This window comes from Microtus oregoni, unplaced genomic scaffold (genome assembly GCF_018167655.1).
Source record: "Microtus oregoni isolate MIOR12 unplaced genomic scaffold, Mior012 000033F_ref0000390, whole genome shotgun sequence".
NCBI classification, from domain to species: Eukaryota; Metazoa; Chordata; class Mammalia; order Rodentia; family Cricetidae; genus Microtus; species Microtus oregoni.
In genome coordinates, this window is record NW_024543092.1 from 8,954,696 (window position 1) to 8,972,623 (window position 17,928).

Below are 17,928 nucleotides of genomic sequence, written 5' to 3' on the forward strand. Positions count from 1 at the left end.
GTGGCTTCTCGTTTTGAACCCTGAGTGAAAGCTTTCAGGGCAGGTACTTAAACGTTTTCAATAACCTGTGAGGGATTTTCCTGTTTGGCTCACTTGAGGTGAGAAGACTCACCTTAAATCTGGGCCACACCTCCTGGTGGCAGCACACATAAGAGGACATGAAAGAAGGAAGCTTTTGCTTTTTACTTGCTTGCCCTCAATTTTGCTGGCAAATTCACCTATCCTATGGCTAGGACATTGCTTTGCTGGTCTAAGAACCTACTTCTTTAGGATTCTAAAAGAGACATGGACCGAACAACTACTGGATCCTTGGCCTTCTGATCAAAAGAGACAGTCATTGTTGGAGTAACCAGACCACATCCTGTAATCCATTCTAACTAATAAATAACCCTTGTAGGGGGAATAGAAAGATGGCTCAAAAGTTAAGAGTACCAGTCAGGCAGTGGTGGCACATGTTTTAATCCCAGCACTTGGGAGGCAGAGGCAGGCAGATCTCAGTGAGTTCAAGGCCAGCCTAGTCTACAAAGCGAGTTCGAGGTCAGCCAGGGCTGTTACACAGAAAAACCCTATCCAAAGAGAGAGAGAGAGAGAGAGAGAGAGAGAGAGAGAGAACTGAGAGAGAACTGAGAGAGAACTGAGAGAGTACTGAGAGAGTACTTGTTGCTCTGTTGGGATTCAGTTCCCAGTACCCCATATGGTGGTTTACAACTGCTTCAGAGTCTACTCAATGGGAACCAAGAAAGCATGTGTTACACATACATACAGAAATCACAGTACACGCATACATAAAATACAAATAAAATTTAAATAAATTCCCTTTCATTCCTATAAATTCTATTCATCTAGAGAGCCTTGATTATACAGTGTTTGTCTCTCCATCTACCCCCATTCTTCCTTTCTTCCTGTTTGTTTGTTTGTTTGTCTGAGACAAGACCTTCTGTAGTTCAAGCTGACTTTGAACTCATTTTGTAGCTATTGCTGGCCTTGAATTACTCCTCCATCTCCCACATGTTGATGTTACCAGAAATCCGCCACCATGCCTGGTAATATCAGCAATTTCTAAGACTTGACATATTCAGGTGTTTTACAATATATGGTAAAAGAAGAAATAAGAAAAGACAAACAACCGATATGATGAATCACCTGGTTTCATACTGGCATTAAGAGGCCTGGCAGCCGCTGCAGCCATCTGCTCTCGACGAGGATCTTGGTAACTCATTTTGCTAATAAATTCAACAGCTGCTTCTATGCTTCTGTTATTAGTTTTCTGAAGAGCTTGAATAACCATGTCCTAGTACAAAATTTTTACAAAAAGAAACATAATTTCAATATAATTAGCAGAAGTAAAGAATGAGAGCAGTAAACATAAGAGAAATTCCTAGTTATAAATAAAAAAGACAGAGCCTCAAACCTTATGATATCTTATTTCCTTATCACTTACTTCGTGTACATGTGTGCACATGTGTGTACACAAGAATGCCAAGGTGAGTGTGTGGTGGTCAGAGGACAACTTGCAGAAAGAAGTTCTCATCTTTATTAGAAGATCCTAGAGCCATTAGGTTACCCTGCTTGTCAGCAGGCACCTTTATCTCCTGAGACAACTAGCCAGTCCCCACACCCTATTATTAGTGTCTTTGTAATTACTGACAATAGCCCCATAAATCTCAAACTATTAAAGAAACAAAACAAACCTTCAAATCTTAAAAATGTTTCTTTAATATTTTTATCTTTATGTAACATAGCTACTGTTTCCTTCTAGTATTAATTTTTAGAGTAAAAACATCAATATGGTTTTGATTATTTTTCATTCTTACAAAAACAAGGATTATCATATTTCAAAAAGCAATAAAAATACTGGACATGGGCCAGTGATTGTTAGCAGATAAATATGCTTGCCATTTTAGGCCTGGTAACTTAAATTCAATCCCTAGATCCTATATAAAAAAGAGAGAACAGAATCCACAAGGTTGTTCTCGGACCTCCACATGTGTGTCACATCACATGCCTGCCCCATATCATGCACACACCTAAACAACAATAAAAAAAATTAAAAGCTTTAAAACATTGAAAGTCACTTTTTGTATCACTAAAGTGTTTTAAGTACTTTTGCCAGTATGTCTATCAGTAAAGGAATTCCTTGCTAATTTTTATTAAGAGGTTACATCTGCCAGGCATGGAGATGAAAGCCTTTAATCCTAGCACTCTTTGCAGATAACCTCAGTGTGATTCTCAGCACCTACACAGGTAGGTGTAGTTTACAACCACCTTTAACTTCAGTTCCAAGGAATCTACTGCCTTCCTCTAGCCTCAGAGGGCACCTGCATTCATATGCACAAATCCACATCTGGATACACATATACACAGAATTTAAAATAATAAACAAAATAAAATAAAAAAAGGTGTCAGATCCTCTGGAACTGGAGTTACAGACCACTAGGAAGGACCATATAGGCACTGGAAATTGAACTCAGATCCTCTGGAACTGGAGTTACAGACCACTAGGAAGGACCATATAGGCACTGGAAATTGAACTCAGATCCTCTGGAACTGGAGTTACAGACCACTAGGAAGGACCATATAGGTACTGGAAATTGAACTCAGATCCTCTGGGAGAGAAGCTAGCTCTGCTCTAACTGAGCCATCTCTCCAGTTCCAAATAACTTTCATATTCAAAGCATTAATTGGATTTTTGTTAAAAACAACCAAACTCAATCTCTAACTGAAACAAGGTATACTGTGATCATGTTTATGACAGTCAGATCTTGCAAATTTGTGATACTAAGAAATTAACTCTTACTTTAAATGCAAATTTAATTTATAAACTGGTTAAATAAAGCAAACTGTAACTATGCTATTAACCATCATATGGTAGCACCATATCACTGGCAAGAAAACCCATTATTGTTTATCAATATGTTGAAATCATATTTTGTTAAATGATCTAGAAGTTCAGACTATGGTTTTGGTGATTATTATCCTGGCTTTTGTTTTTTTGTGACAGGATCTCAATTAGGCCATTGTGGCCTTAAACCGGATATAAAACTTAGCATGATCACTCCACTTCTACCACCCAAGGCTGTGACCACAAGGCATATAATATCATACAACTAGTTTTATTATACTATATGAACAAAACAAAACTATTGCTATGATTTAAAATATTTTCACATAGCTGGGCAGTGATGGTGCACGACTTTAATGTTAGCACTCGGGAAGCAGAGGCAGACAGATGGCTGTGAGTTCAAGACCAGCTGTGAGTTCCAGGACAGTTTCCAAAGCTACAGAGAAACCCTGTCCTGAAAGACCTAAATAAATAAATAGATCCACATATGTAACAATGTCAGTTTAGTGTTCAGTACTTAAAATAGAGTATTAGTGCCAGTGTGAAAAAAGAATGTTCAAATCAGCACCTTTAATAAAAGCACAATGTGATTTTTAAAAAATTACATAATTATGCCTCCATATTCATGTTTGTAGGAAAAAATATCTTTAGTGATTATGTATTTATGTCCTCCAAAAAAGCATCAATATGCCTATTAAGGAATTAATCTTGAAATATTTGAACTTTTAATTCAGCAGTTACCAGAAACATTCTCAGAAAACAGAAAGAGAGAGAGAGAGAGAGAGAGAGAGAGAGAAGGATGGATGGATGGATGGATGGATGGATGTAGGCTGCGCATAATGCTGCACACCTGTGATCACAGCACTTGGAAGACTGAGGAAAGAGACTGAGGAGCATGAGGTGAGGCTGGACTAAACAGGGTTCCACACTCACCTGAGCTATACAAGACACAGTCTTAAAACAAACAGACACCCCCCCCCCCCAAAAAAAAGGGCAAGTAAACTGTGCTGGTTAGTTTTATGCCAACTTGACACAAGATAGAATCATTTATGAAGAGGGGGAAATCTCAATCGAAAAAATATCTCCACCAGATTGCTTGTGGGCAAACCTATGGGGCATTTTCGGTGGTGGTGTGGCGGGGAGGGTTGAGACAGGGTTTCTCTGTGTAACCGTCCTGGCTATCCTGGAACTTGCTTTGTAGTTCAGGCTGGCCTCAAACTAAACTCACTGAGACCTGCCTGCCTCTGCCTCCCAGTGCTGGGATTACAGGCATGCACTGCAGCCACCACCTGGCCTATGAGGTGTTTTCTTGATTGATGTGAGAGGGTCTAGCTCATTGCAGGTGGTGCCACCCTTGGACAGGTGGTCCTGGGTGCTCTAAGAAAGCTAAGAGGAGCAAGTCAGTAAACAGCACTCCTCCACAGCTTCTGTTCCAGTTCCTGCCTCCAGGTTCCTGCCCTGAGTTCCTGCCTTGGCTTTCTCAGTGATGGACTTCTAAATTGTAAGGTGAAATAAGTCCTTTTCTATTCAAGTTACTTTTAGTCATGTATTATTACAGCAAAAGAAACCCTAACTAAAAAAAAAAAAAAAAAATGGTACCAGATTCATGGAACAGTTCTGTGGCAAGACCAGGTTTTGGGGAAGACTGTAATTCTGGGTGAGAAAAGCCATTGAGTGTTCAGAGCTTACGAACTGCTGTGGGAATCTAGAAGATAATGCTAAGGCTAAAAAGAGACCAACACCACTGAGGTAAAATATTCTGGGCAGTGTTTCCTCAGAGTTAATACACAAAAGCTGTGGTTCCGAGGAAGCCAAGGCTTTAACCTAGTGCTAGCAGCCAAACCTGGTAAGTGTGTAAGTTTCCAGGTAGTACTAGTTTTACAGCATTAAGGAGTGATGAAGATCAGCTGAGGCTTGGCACTGTGAGAGGCCAGGAAAGGCCAGTGGTGAATGTGTAGCCTCGGTTAAAGCAGAAGTCCCAGGATTTGAAGAGGTCATAGAGAGAAATTAGAGTTTGATGCCAAGTGGCAGGGTCGGAGTGCCTGAAGAGAGCCCAGAAGACACAGCCCAGCTGCAGCGGAGACCCAAACATTTTGGAGATGCTAGTACAATGGGATGCCTGCTAAGGACAGCAGTAGCTGTGGAGTGGAGCCAGCCTGAACCTAGTGTGTGGACGGCAGAGCCAGAGAAGTGCCATTGACAAGGCCCTAGGAGACCAGAGGACCGTCTGGGATCCTACACATTAATTCTTGTTTTTTTTTTTTTTAATACTGCTAAACTTTGGATTTCTTTTGATCTGACTGTAACTGTGTCCTGGCTCTTCCTTTTTAAATAAAAAGTATGTAATTTTTGTTGTTGTTGTTGCTATTATGTTTATCAAGACAGGGTTTCTCTGTGTAACAGCCCTGACTGTCCTGGAACTCACTTTGTAGACCAGGCTGACCTCGAACTAACAGAGACATACCTGCTCTGACTCCCGAGAGCTAGGATTAAAGATGTGCTTGGCTTCTAACTTATTTTTTATTTTACAAGAGCCCACAGTCATCCCAGAATGCCTGCCTATGATTCTTGATGAGTCACCATTGATTACATTTTACATAACTGAGTTTTAAAAATATATTTATTTATTTTATGTGTATGAGTTCTGGCTCTGTGTATGTATAGGCACCATGTGCTTGAGGAGGCCATAAGAGGGTATAGATTGCCCCTGAATTGGAGCTTAAAGATGGTTGAGAACCTCCATGTAAGTGCTAGGAATCAAACTTGGATCCTTTGGTAGTGCCATCAGTGCTCTTAACCTGTGAGCCAAGTTTCCAGCTGTACATAGCTGATTTTTATCTAAAATGATTTCTGCCACCTAAAATATTCACTCACAAAGAATGCTGTTGTGAGAAACAAAATTTTATTAATAATCAGAACAAAATACGACTAATTATGTTATGAAAAGGACTCACAGGAGCTCTGGAATAGATAGTAAAGATATGGCTTTGTAGCTGGGTGGTGGTGGTGCTTGCCTTTAATCCCAGCACTTGGGAAGCAGAAGCCATCAGATCTCTGTGATCAAGGCCAGCCGGCTCTACAAAGTGAGCTCCAGGACTGCCAGGGTTACACAGAGAACAAAAAACAAAACAAACAAAAAAAAAAAAACAAACAAAAGGATTGGCTTTGTTGGCCTTAACTTAAATATAAACTTGGGCCTGGGTGACATGAATATTCTACTTAGTCACTGTAGTTCTCTCTCCCTATGGTGAATCTAGATTTCATATCCTTGGAGCTATCACTTTTTTTTAAATTTATTTATTTATTATGCATACAATATTCTGTCTGTGTGCATGTCTGCAGGCCAGAAGAGGGCACCAGACCTCTTTACAGATGGTTGTGAGCCACCATGTGGTTGCTGGGAATTGAACTCAGGACCTTTGGAAGATCAGGCAATGCTCTTAACCACTGAGCCATCTCTCCAGCCCCGGAGCTATCACTTTTCCAGCAACAACTGAGATCACAGCGTTCACATTTCACTCCCCTGCCCCATCACTTTGTGGCTTTCTTCAACTGTACCTCCACTCTGGCGTCATAACCTCACCTAAAGAAATTCCAGGATTTAGGACTAGCACAGAAGAAACTAGAGAAATAATTATTTTGTCATACTAATCAGTAAGATTGTAAATATAGCATTCTTTGTTAACGGAACACACAAATTTGCATGCACAGTTGCATCCATCCTCTCAAAGGAAGATGAGCTCTCCTGAAAGGAGTTTGCCTTACAGGATAAGAAGAATCATGTGGTTAGTTTGTTTTTGTCTTTAAATATTCTTACCTCATCAAAGCCAGCAGCCTGCAAATCCTGAAACATCTGTGGATTGACTTCTGAAGGGCTCCGGGAAGAACTCGTTTCATTTGCAAATGGTAATAGAGAGTTTCTAATTTCTTGCAAGGCTTTATGGTGTGTGCCAAATTTGGGTGGATTTCTCACTTGCCTGGGATCTTCAATCGACATCTTGCTCAGGTTATGCTCGGCCTTTGCAGCATCAGATGGTTTAGATAAATTCCTAAGCGATTCTCGGATCTCCTGCAGCATTTGTCGGCTGCTGCCAGGGTAGTTGCTGGCAGGAAAGGTCTTAGGCCTCATCTGTCTGTACCCTTCTGGTTTTTCACCCCTCTTCATGAAAGCATCTATATGTGGCCCCGTGAAGCACTTCTTCAGGGCTAACCCACAGACTCTGAGAGATTCCTTCTGAGAAAAGGTGAAAGGAGAAGTTCCCAGGAATGTCAAAATCCTTTACAATCGAAGTAACTAACCTAAAACATAAAATACATAAGTAAAGCTATAGTGATTATGAAAGCAGCTCCTTGAATGGGGAAACCCCCATTGCTATGAGACTTGATAGCTCCCAACTGAAGCTCAGACTTCATCAAGTAGTACTGTAGAATCTAGGTAAATTGTTTCACTTCTCTGTGCCTATTTTCCTAGAAAGTGGATTTACATTATTTCTAACTAGCAGTTACTTGTGCCCCCCCCCCAATCTTAAGCCTGCTTTAGTAAGTATATAAAGCACATAGAAATGTAAAGGATTACTAAGTGAACCTTAAGCAAACTCCCTCTCCAATTTTAAATCTTGGAAATTAGACTTCAGTGTAAGATTTACTTATAAGAAAGATACAAGTGCTTTTAAAAGGTTTCACATGACTTTTTTTCAGAAGATTCTAAACCTGTTTGGGTTTACCAAACTACCAGATGTGAACAAGAATATCTATATCCTAAAAATGAAACCCAGACCATCAAACCAGGCAGTAATCCCAACACTTAGGAGGTAGAGGCTGGAGATTTCTGGTTTGTAGACAAGGCCAGCCTGATCTACAGAGTGAGTTCCAGGACAGTTAGGGCTACAGAGAGAGAGAGAAACAACAACAACAACAATCTTAGGTCATCAGGCTTGCATTCATTAAGTGCCTTTACCTGGCCCTTCAATTGTTTGAATAAATGCACTGCAGCAAACGTTGTATCCACGCACTACTTTCTGTCTTCCTGCATAGCTCTAACCACAGTCATGTCTCAGTTCTGAGCTATGGCAGTTAAAGGTGCAGATTTGTAAAACTTGCTTCAAGGACTGTAACAGGGCTTATTTTAAAATTATAACATGGAGGAAAAGTGGCTCTCTAAATTACTGCATTGAGTCCTCCTGATTACTACTGGACATGTGAGCAAGAAAGAAACCTCTGTGGGATTAAACCATCAATATTCTCTTATTTGTTACTAAAAAGCAGTATCGTTATAGCTTAAATATGACATGCCCTAGAGACTTTGGGAAGTGCAACCTAACTAAAGGAAGTAGGTCACTGGATGTATATCCTTAGGGGGCTATATATTGTCTGAGGTCCCTTTCTGACCTTACTGGCTGCCATGTGAGATGTTCTGCCACGCACTCCTGCAACCTCCAAAACTATGAACCATAATATAATATATTTTTCCTCCCTTAACTTATCCAAAGTAATCTGTCACAGTGATCAAAAGTCTAAGAGAGGGGCTAGCCAGATGTCTCAGCAGGTAAAGATGTTTGTTAAGCCTGACTACCTGGGCTCGATCCCTAGGATCCACCGTACAATAAGACAGTAGATTCCCCAAAGTTGTCCTCTAATGTTCACATGTGTCATGCTGTATGCAAATTCATACATGTACCCATGAATAAATGACAAGAAGACAGGTAGTGGGCGCATGCTTTTAATCCCAGAACTTCCAAAGCTACAGAGAAACCCTTTCTCGAAAAACCAAAAAAAAAAAAAAAAGACAAGAAAACATTTTTAGGTTTACTTATACTCACTTCTGGGCCCTTTTGCTAAGATCAAATATAGTCTCTTTTTTTTATTAGTATACTACCTGACTCTTCTTCCTCTGAGAACAAAATGGTAGAATTTTGGAGCTGAGATATTGGAACTGGCACTTGTTGTATACATTCACACACCAACCTGATATTGCATTACCTCCAGACAATCGCCTCTTCATGGGTCTTTAAGACTCTTGTACTAAACACAATGGGGACTCACTTTGGAGCTAACACTCTTGAAGTCTTACTTTCTATGTTGAAAAAGCATATAAGCTTTGTAAGTAACCAAGTGTTTTTAATGCTCCATGAGCTGTTTTTCCATCTGGACTGTAAAGTGCACACATACAAAAACTTACTTATATAAAAATTTAAAATATTCTTAAGTTTTTTTTAATCTAGCAGAAAATTAGTATAAAAGAAGGGGGAGGTATAGCTGACCAAATGGTTCAGAAACCTTTGGAACTGGTTTAGAGGAAGAATTTAGACAACTTTTGTGGATGTGAGAGGCTTCAGAATGACGAGAACAGAGCCGCAGTGGCAATTCTGGAGGGTGGGCAAAAACCAGAGCAGTAAGAGAAACAAAAACAAAAAAGGTTGTGCTCGTGAGATTTCAGACTGGAATAGGAACTCTACTGAGAAATGAACTAAATGTCACTGTGTTGCAACATGTTCTGGCTAAGAACATGTCCTGAGAATTTCCATTAAGTAGAATTGAAAGGTGCTGAGTTTAAAGGAGAAAGTTTCATGGGAGCTCAGACTATGGCTTGGTTATTGCTGACTGCCTTAACCAGACTTACTGTGAAAACTGGAAGGAAAATGCAAGAGAAAAATTGAAAAAAAAAATGAGTAGTTTGAGCAGAAAAAGTAAATATTCAAAATTTCAGACAAGGATGGTATGGTTGTGAGAGCTGGCATTAAAAAGAAACCACTGAGCTAGGTGATGCTAGCGTGCATCTTTAATCCCCACCCTCAGGAGGCAGAGGCAGGCAGATCTGACTTCCAGGCCAGTCTGGTCTATAGAGCAAGTTCTAGGACAGCCAAGACTACACAGAGAAACTTGAAACTTGGTCTTGAAAAAAAAAGAAAGAAAGAAAGAAAGAAAGGGGGAAGAGGAGAAGAAAAGGAAGGAAGGAGAGAAAGAGAAAAAGGAAAGGAACCACTTTTCTTTTTTGGAAAGATGACTCAGTTGTTAAAAGCATCACTCTTCAGAGGACCAGGGTTCAATTCCCAGCATCACCTTGGCAGCGCACACCACCAGTTCTAGGGGATCCACTACCCACTACTAGCCTTTGCCAGCAACAGGGATACAAGTGATACATATACGTGCTTACAGGCAAAACATCCAAACACATAAAATATTTTTAAAAAGAAAAGAAAAAGAAATCACTGCTTTGTATCAGGATAGAAAGGAAGATCTCAGATACTGCCAGACTATACCCATAACAGGCTCAATATATGAAGGAGTAAGCTCATTTGATTTTCCATTGAGAAGTCAGCACTTTTGGGGCGCTCTGTTTTCAAGGAGCAGATTAGAGTTGTTTTCCTAGGACTTACTTCAGTATGCTCGGTCATTCAGTCAATCAGAAAGCCTATGTGCAGGATGGTCCAGTCAGGAATTGAGCTTGTAGAGGCCTCTGCAGCACCATTCAAAATTCAAGTTACAGGATCTTAAAAAGGAAAGCCTGAATATTATTAGGCCATGTGTAACTGTGCCAAAGTTCTTGCAGGCAGCCTTTGAAAGAACAGTGCAAATTATTGTTGAGGTAAAAGCCTAAATACAAACTGGGATCCCAGGATGTTGGAGATGCCAGGTCCATAGAACATATGTCAAGGACAGCTGAAGTCAGTAAATGAAGCTGGCCCAAGAGATAGGCCATGTCAAACAGCAAAGGGCCCAAGGGCACTCAACATTATGCTATCATGGACCCAGATGCTGGTCAGGGCTGTTTGGGATCTTATTTTGCTCTCATTCCCCTCTTTTGAAGTAGATTTACTCTGTATCACTATGTATTAAAATTACATAATTTAATTTTCTCATTTTCCAGGGGCTCACAATTATGGATTTGCCTTGGGTCTTAAGGGAGACTTTGGGTTTTTGAACAAGAGTGGAATTATTGGCCCATTATGGGCATACCTGGGAACAAAACTGACAGCATTTTGAAGTGACCACAAGCCTTTGGGGCCTAATGTGGAGAATGCCTCCAGAGGTTCACTGGTAAAGTCTAGGTGCCCAGCGGGTAACCCCTACTTTGGGAGGTTCCAGAAACGTATTTATTTATTTATTTTAGATTTATTTATTTATTATGTATACAACATTCTGCCTCCATGTATGCCTGCATGCCAGAGGAGGGCGCCACATCTCATTACAGATGGTTGTGAGCCACCTGTGGTTACTGGGAATTAAACTCAGGACCTCTGGAAGAGCAGCCAGTGCTCTTAACCACTGAGCCATCTCTCCAGCGCCCCCAGAAACATATTCAAAATATGGACACTGGGCTGGGGATATACCTCAATGGTAAAGCAACTGCCTAGCATGTCCAAAACCTCAGGTTTGGTCTACCACACCACAAAAAATTAATCAATTAAATTCTGATACTGTCAGCTCATCTTCCAGAAAAGTATACCAATTTACAACTCCTTCAACAAAGTATGGCTAACACAGGCTATATTGTTTCAGTAATCTTTATTACTATGATATATGAAAAATTAATAATAAGGCAGAGAATTTCTAAAAGAACTCAAGGCAAAACAGGATGGTGTTATTTAGTTTGTGTTTTAACAAATAAAGCTTGCTTGAAGATCAGAGTGCAGAGCTAAGCCACTAGAGGCCAGGGAGTGGTTGTGTTTTAACAAATAAAGCTTGCTTGAAGATCAGAGTGCAGAGCTAAGCCACTAGAGGCCAGGGAGTGGTGGCATACACACCTTTAATCCCAGGACTCGGGAGTCAGAGGCAGAGGGATCTCTGTAGTTCAAGACCACCCTGGGCAACAAGAAATTGATCTAGTCTAAAAGAGCAACAGAGTTCACACAAAGGTGATCCCAGCACTCGGGATCACATGCCTTTAGTCCCAGCACTAGGGAGGTGGAGACAGGAGTGATATGGCTGGGTGGAGTGAGAAATATAAGGCGGGAGGAGACAAGACCTTAATGCAGTCTGAGATAGCAGTCTGAAGCAGTCAGTCAGAAGATGCAGTCTGAGGACAAGATCACCCTTTTGGTCTGAGAATTTGGTAGAGGTAAAAAGTCTCCCTAGCAGCTGACTGTACTGCTTCTTTGACTCTTCAGCTTTCACCCTCTAATATCGGACTCTGGGTTTTATTTAAGACAAATTAGAATCCATGCTACAAAACAGCTTACTACCCTAGATCAAGGAAGAGTGGTGTCAGATTAGCCTTTCCAATGAACAGGCCTGTCATTTTACTTTCCTGTTCCACAGCCACTCATGACGCCCCCTTGAAGGACTCTTTCAACAGTATTAAAGCAAAAGCTCTGGAAGCACACTGCCCGGGTAGGATCTTAGCCCTCCCTCGAACTCCCACTCCAGGGTCTCTGTGTAGCCCTGGCTGGCAGACCAGGCTAATCTCAAATTCAAAGATCTGCCTGCCTCTGCCTCCAGCCAGACTCTCAATTTTTTATTTTTCTTTCGTTCTTTTCTTTCTTTCTTTCCTTCCTTCCTTCCTTTTTTGTTTTTCAAGACAGGTTTCTCTGTAGCTTTGGAGCCGGTCCTGGAACTCGCACTTTGTAGACCAGGCTGGTCTCGAACTCTCAGAGACCCACCTGTCTCTGCCTCCCAAGTGCTGGGATTAAAGGCATACGCCACTACCGCCCAGCCAGACTCACGATTTTTAAAGTGATTAGCTGTGCAACCCTGGGCAAACCACTTAGCCTCTGTTCCTGCTTTTCATCCTCAAATGTACACAATAATTGGATCCATCTCATAAGGCTGTTATTGACATTAAATAAGCTCACACATTTTCAACAAGCACCTGGCCAGCTTCCTTCAACAGGAGGAGTCCTGTAAGTCCTTTTAGCTTTTTAAGTCCATATTCCACCTATCTCCAAGCTCACATTCTAACCAAGCCAAATGATTAACTCTCAACTAAAATGCTTCGCGATTTTCTACTTTATTTTCTTTTTAATATAATCTTGAGGGAGCTTCTGCCGTATTTCTTGTAGAAATTATACTCAATTTTTAAGGCTTCATTCAAATGCTTCCCCAACAGAAAAACTCTCCCAGAACTTGTATTCCCTGGGCAAAAGATACATTTTGAATGATATCCAAATAGAGTGTTTTCGTTCTATTATTTTTCCTAGATCACAGATTCACGGATGATTTGGTGTCTTGACTTTGTTTAATGGACAAAGAAAAAGATCTAGAAGTAAAGTGCCTTGAATAAAATTATCTTTTTAAAAAATGTTTCCTTAAAATTTATTTAAATGTATTTTTATGTGCATTGGTGTGAAGGTATCAGATCCTCTGGAACTGGATGGAGTTAAGGACAGTTGTGAGCTACCGTGTGGGTGCTGGGAATTGAACCTAGGTCCTCTAGAAGAACAGCCAGTGCTTTTAACCACTGAGCCATCTCTCTAGCCCTATTTTTTTTTTACTTATTATGTATACAGTGTTCTGTCAGCATTTTTACTTGCATACCAGAAAAGGGCATCAGATTTCATTATAGATGATATGACTATCTGAGTATGAGCTGACAAGTGGTTGCTGGGGACTGAACTCGGGACCTCGGAAGAGTGGTCAGTATACTCTTAACCCTGAGCCATCTCTCCAGTCCCAATAAGGTTATCTTGTAGTCAGTTAAATGCTAGACTAGTTTCCACATACTCTAGCCTAGTCCAGGGCACTTTTCATTACACCCATGACTTAAACTTTCTTGATCACACTCAAGTTTGAAAAGAGTTAAAGTTCTTCAGATTGAAGAAAAAAACTTCCGTGAAAAAAAAATTGAGGTGGGTGGTGGTGGCACAAGCTTTGAATCCCTGCATTTGGGAGGCAGAGGCAGTCAGGTCTCTTTGAGTTCAAGGCCAGCCTGGTCTACACAGTGAGTTCAGCACACCGAGATCCTGTCTCGAAACAAAACAAAACAAAACAAAAATGGACTTTCTTCAAAAATGCATTGCCTTGTATATTAGGAAAAACAACAATAAAAAAATCAAAAACAGGTACAAATACATAGTAAGATTTCAAAAGCCAGGTATAGTGGCATACACCTTTAATCCCAACAGAGAGGCCAAGGCAGGAGGATCTTTGAGAATTCAAGGCCAGCCTAATCTGTGGTGAGTTACAGGTCTGGCAGGGCTGTACAAGAAGAAGTCTCAGAAATAAACAAAAGCAATCTAGTGTTAACTTGGGCTGAACTAAGTTTATAAAGACAATCTGCTAAAACCCTTGGTGAACTGTATATATTGTTTCTCGGCAGCACAGACCTCCTGCTCAGAGAACTTCTGACACATCCATCCACCGACAAGTCCTCCCAGTTACTCTCTAAGGATTGACTGATCAAAGGGCTAGAGAGATGGCTCCGTAACTGAGAGGATCTTCCAGAGGACATGGCTTCTAATTCCAGCACTCATAATGGCAGACTATAATTCTCTGTAACCCCAGTCAGAGGATCCAACCTTCTCTTCTGATCTTGGCAGACACTGGGCACACACAGTGCACATACACACACGCAGGCAAAACATTTCCACACGCATAAAATACTGACCAAAGTGAAAACTGGTGGTAGGGTTTGTAGGTCGACCTGCAGAGCGCTGCTGGGCATACAGAGACGGGGTAGATACCCAGTACCACCTAAACTGGATTTGGTGGTATGACTGTAATCTCAGGAGGGTTATAAATTCAAAGTCATCCTCAGCTACACAGCAAATCCTAGGCCAGCCTGGGCTACAGAGATCCTGCCTTAAAAACAAGTAACAAAAAAAGTGGAAACTGCTGAATGTGTGGCAATTTAGTGAGCTCCTGTCTGAAAGAGAAGAGGGTGGGCAGAGGGCATCATCGCCATCCACCTGGAAGACGCTACATACAGTGCTCGGTACCACAAAAAATATGAAAACAGTCACTTATTTTTGTACTGATACTGAAAAATGGTCATTTCTACTTTATAATATTATTAAACTTTTTTTTTTGTTTGTTTTTTTGAGACAGGGTTTCTCTGTGGTTTTGGAGCCTGTCCTGGAACTGGTTCTTGTAGACCAGGCTGGTCTCGAACTCACAGAGATCCGCCTGCCTCTGCCTCCCGAGTGCTGGGATTAAAGGCGTGCGCCACCACTGCCCGGCATTATTAAACTTTTGAAGGGTACAAAAGTCATCTAATCTAAATGTCACATCTAAATGAAATTAAATAATCAGAGTAGGAACCATTCCAAGAGTATATGTATATAGAACAACAAAAACTAGCATGAACCAGGAACTTAAATGGTGGAAACAAAAAAGCCAGGTACCATACACACAGTTTAGGAGATTTTTTTTTATTACTTTGAAGAGTCTCCAGGCGTACAGTCAATAACCAGGCACACAGAGAGTGCCTTTCCCACATGTGCTGCGATCTAGTTTCTTGACATAACAGCCTGTAAGAGAAAGGCAAAGACTCCACAGACTGACCGCCTTAGGGAATCACTTGGCCCATATTACCTACCCGACCACTCTCTTAAGAGAAAACCTTAGTTAGGACGATAAAAACTGAAAGTATCCTAGCAGTTAACCATACCTTTTTTTCCTTGTGGAGGAAAGCTGATTTAAAACAAACAACATTTGCGGGGCCTGATGGGACAAACCGTAAACCCAGAAGCAGGCGGACCTTTTTGATTTCAAGGTCAGCCTGATCTACACGTGGAGTTCTAGGCTAATAAGTACTATATATTGAGGCCCTGTCTGAAGAAAATCATAATAACCTTCAACAAATAATCCATAATCGCCCGTCAGCCTTCATGATGCCAGACATTCAGACTAATTTCCAAACTCTGTGCGTTACCATATTGTGTGAGGCTGTACTTACTATTCACCGGACATAACTGCTAGAGAATACACATACTTTAAAAGTCATATTTACAAATGTAAACAAAAATTTTAACCTTGTTCCCTTAGAAAATGATTTTCAATGGCAGAAGTCCGAGAAGCCGGGATAAGCCACCTGCGACTCGTTCTTCGCTCCGAGCGCACTTTTCAAGGTACAATAAACAACCTCGCTCGATTGTCTTTCCTTCCTTTTCTGAAATTAAACACACGCTCCGACTAAGCTGACACCGTCTTTCCCATCCCTAGCCACTAAGCGGTGACCTAACATATCGCAGCGGGCTGGAGAGAGTCCCCCGATCGCTTCGAGGTTTACCCCGAGTCGAGGCCCGCCGCGAGGCGAAAGAAGAGCAGCGGGTTTGGGTTTGCTGCAACCTCCCGAGAAACACCAGCTCTCGCTAAACCTGGGAGGGGCGAGGTGGGGGGGGAGATAACCTCGCCTCGGGCCTCCGCCGGCTCTTTCTCCAGCCTCGTTCGCACCTCGGAGGCCTCAGCGCCCCGGGCTCTTCCTGCGGCGCAGGGTGCGGCCAACCTTCATTTCCCGAGGGCAGGGCTCAGCTCAGGTCAGTGCGAGCAGCCCAGTCAGGCCCGGACCCGGCCGGCCGAGCCCGCCGCTCCACGGCGGCCCCTGGGCCCCCGCCAGCGGGGATGGGCGTGGGCCCCGACGGCCACCGCCCCGCCGACAAGGGCTGGGGAGCAGAGTGAGCCCCACCCGCGGGGCCGGCTCCGGACTTACCTGCAGGGGACAGTGGGGCTCCTGGACAGCGGCCGCGGGCCCGAGGGCCAGCGCCGCGGCGGCCGGAGCCCGTCCCCGGGGTCCCCGGGGTCGCTTGGGGTTCGGGATGGGGCAGGGCGGGGACGCACGCCGGGGGGGCTGCGGCCGGCCAGCGCGGCCCGACGCGGGGTCGCGAGGACCTGGCTCTCCCCTCAGCACCAGGCCGTCGCTGCCGCCGCCATTTTGCCTTTCACTCCGTGTCGCCGCCGCCGCCGCCGCCGTCCGCCGCGGGTTTCCCGGATGTGGGCATTTCCCGGCGTCGCTTGCGCGGGGGCCGAGGACTGGGGGCTTCAGGCCGCCCCGCTGGGGCCGGGAGCGAGTGCTGGGCTGGTGGCCTCTCGCACGGCTGCTCGCCCGCCGCCCCGAGCCCGGGTGAGCATAGCCTGCGGGCTCCAGTCGCCCGGAGAGTGGAGTCGGTACCACCGCATTCTGGCTCTGCACCGAGACGTGACCCGGGCGCGACGCTACGAGCGCGGGTCCCACCGGGAAAGGGCGGTGAGCAGCGCTCCGATACCCACGGACGTTTGGAGGCAAGGCGTGTAGGGCTTGAAGTAAACCTGAGTCTTCGGGACCTTGGAGAGTACATGGTTTTGCAATCAGCCGGATACATTATTCTTGAAACTAGACCTATGGATTAGTAGAATTCGGTCATTGTAGCCGTAAATGGAGTAACGGGGCCTTTGTTAGAAGTTGTTTCTTATTAAATTGATTCTGCTGTCCGGGATGCATTATTGACTTTGGTCTTAGAATATACTCTTTTTTGCGGGACTATGGTCCAGGTAGGGGCTCTCTAGGCAACTGGAACTCGCGATTCTCCACCTTCCCAAGCACTGAAATTCTGCCAACACTGATCCGTCTACTCACCCCCTGTAAATATGAACACCTTCCCCAGTTTTGCCGCTAAGAAATACATGAAATTAGTATCTTTTCAGATCATCTTTGTGTGTTAAGCTAAAAAAAAAAAAAATCAAACCATGCTATACAGGTGCCCTACTGAACTATATCCTCAGAACATTCCATAGTTTTCATTTTGAAACTGGGCTGCACTAAGCTATTGGGCTAGCTTTGAACTCATTTTGTAGCCCAGACAAGCCTTTAAACTTGTGACCCTTCTGCTTCAGCCTCCGGAGTAACTGAGATAGCAGGACCTTCTCCACAAAGCTCAGCTCTGGTTTTTTTTTCTGAGATTAATTGCTGGGTACTGTCTCCAAAACTTTAACTGTGAAAACCTCAGATTGTGAAAAAATCAGATTTGGAGGCCAGAGAAATGTTTAGTGTGGTTGCTGCCATTGCTTTATATCTGTTGTTCTGGTAAAATCCTTAGTGTGCCTTCAGCCTACTCTGTGGTTAAATGCTTCCTGCATATCGATGTCCCATCTTGTACTTTGGTAGGTAGTTAAAATTTTAAGAGGCATGTAAATTCAGTGAACCATGTCTGCTGATTTGAACCAACTATTAAAAA

General features: G+C 42.9%; 1 protein-coding gene across 1 annotated transcript in view; it reads right to left on the reverse strand.

Annotated features, from left to right (window-relative positions):
• Positions 1–10,319, reverse strand: part of Lats1 (large tumor suppressor kinase 1) — a 31,824-nt gene extending 21,505 nt beyond the window's left edge. Inside the window, exons 1-3 of the mRNA XM_041679953.1 lie at positions 10,219–10,319; positions 6,660–7,141; positions 1,144–1,291 (exon numbers count right to left, since the gene is read on the reverse strand). Coding sequence (XP_041535887.1) covers positions 1,144–1,291; positions 6,660–7,007 — 496 coding nt within the window. The 5' untranslated portion in view covers positions 7,008–7,141; positions 10,219–10,319. The remainder of the gene's footprint in view (positions 1–1,143; positions 1,292–6,659; positions 7,142–10,218) is intronic.
• Between the last annotated feature and the right edge of the window lie 7,609 nt (positions 10,320–17,928).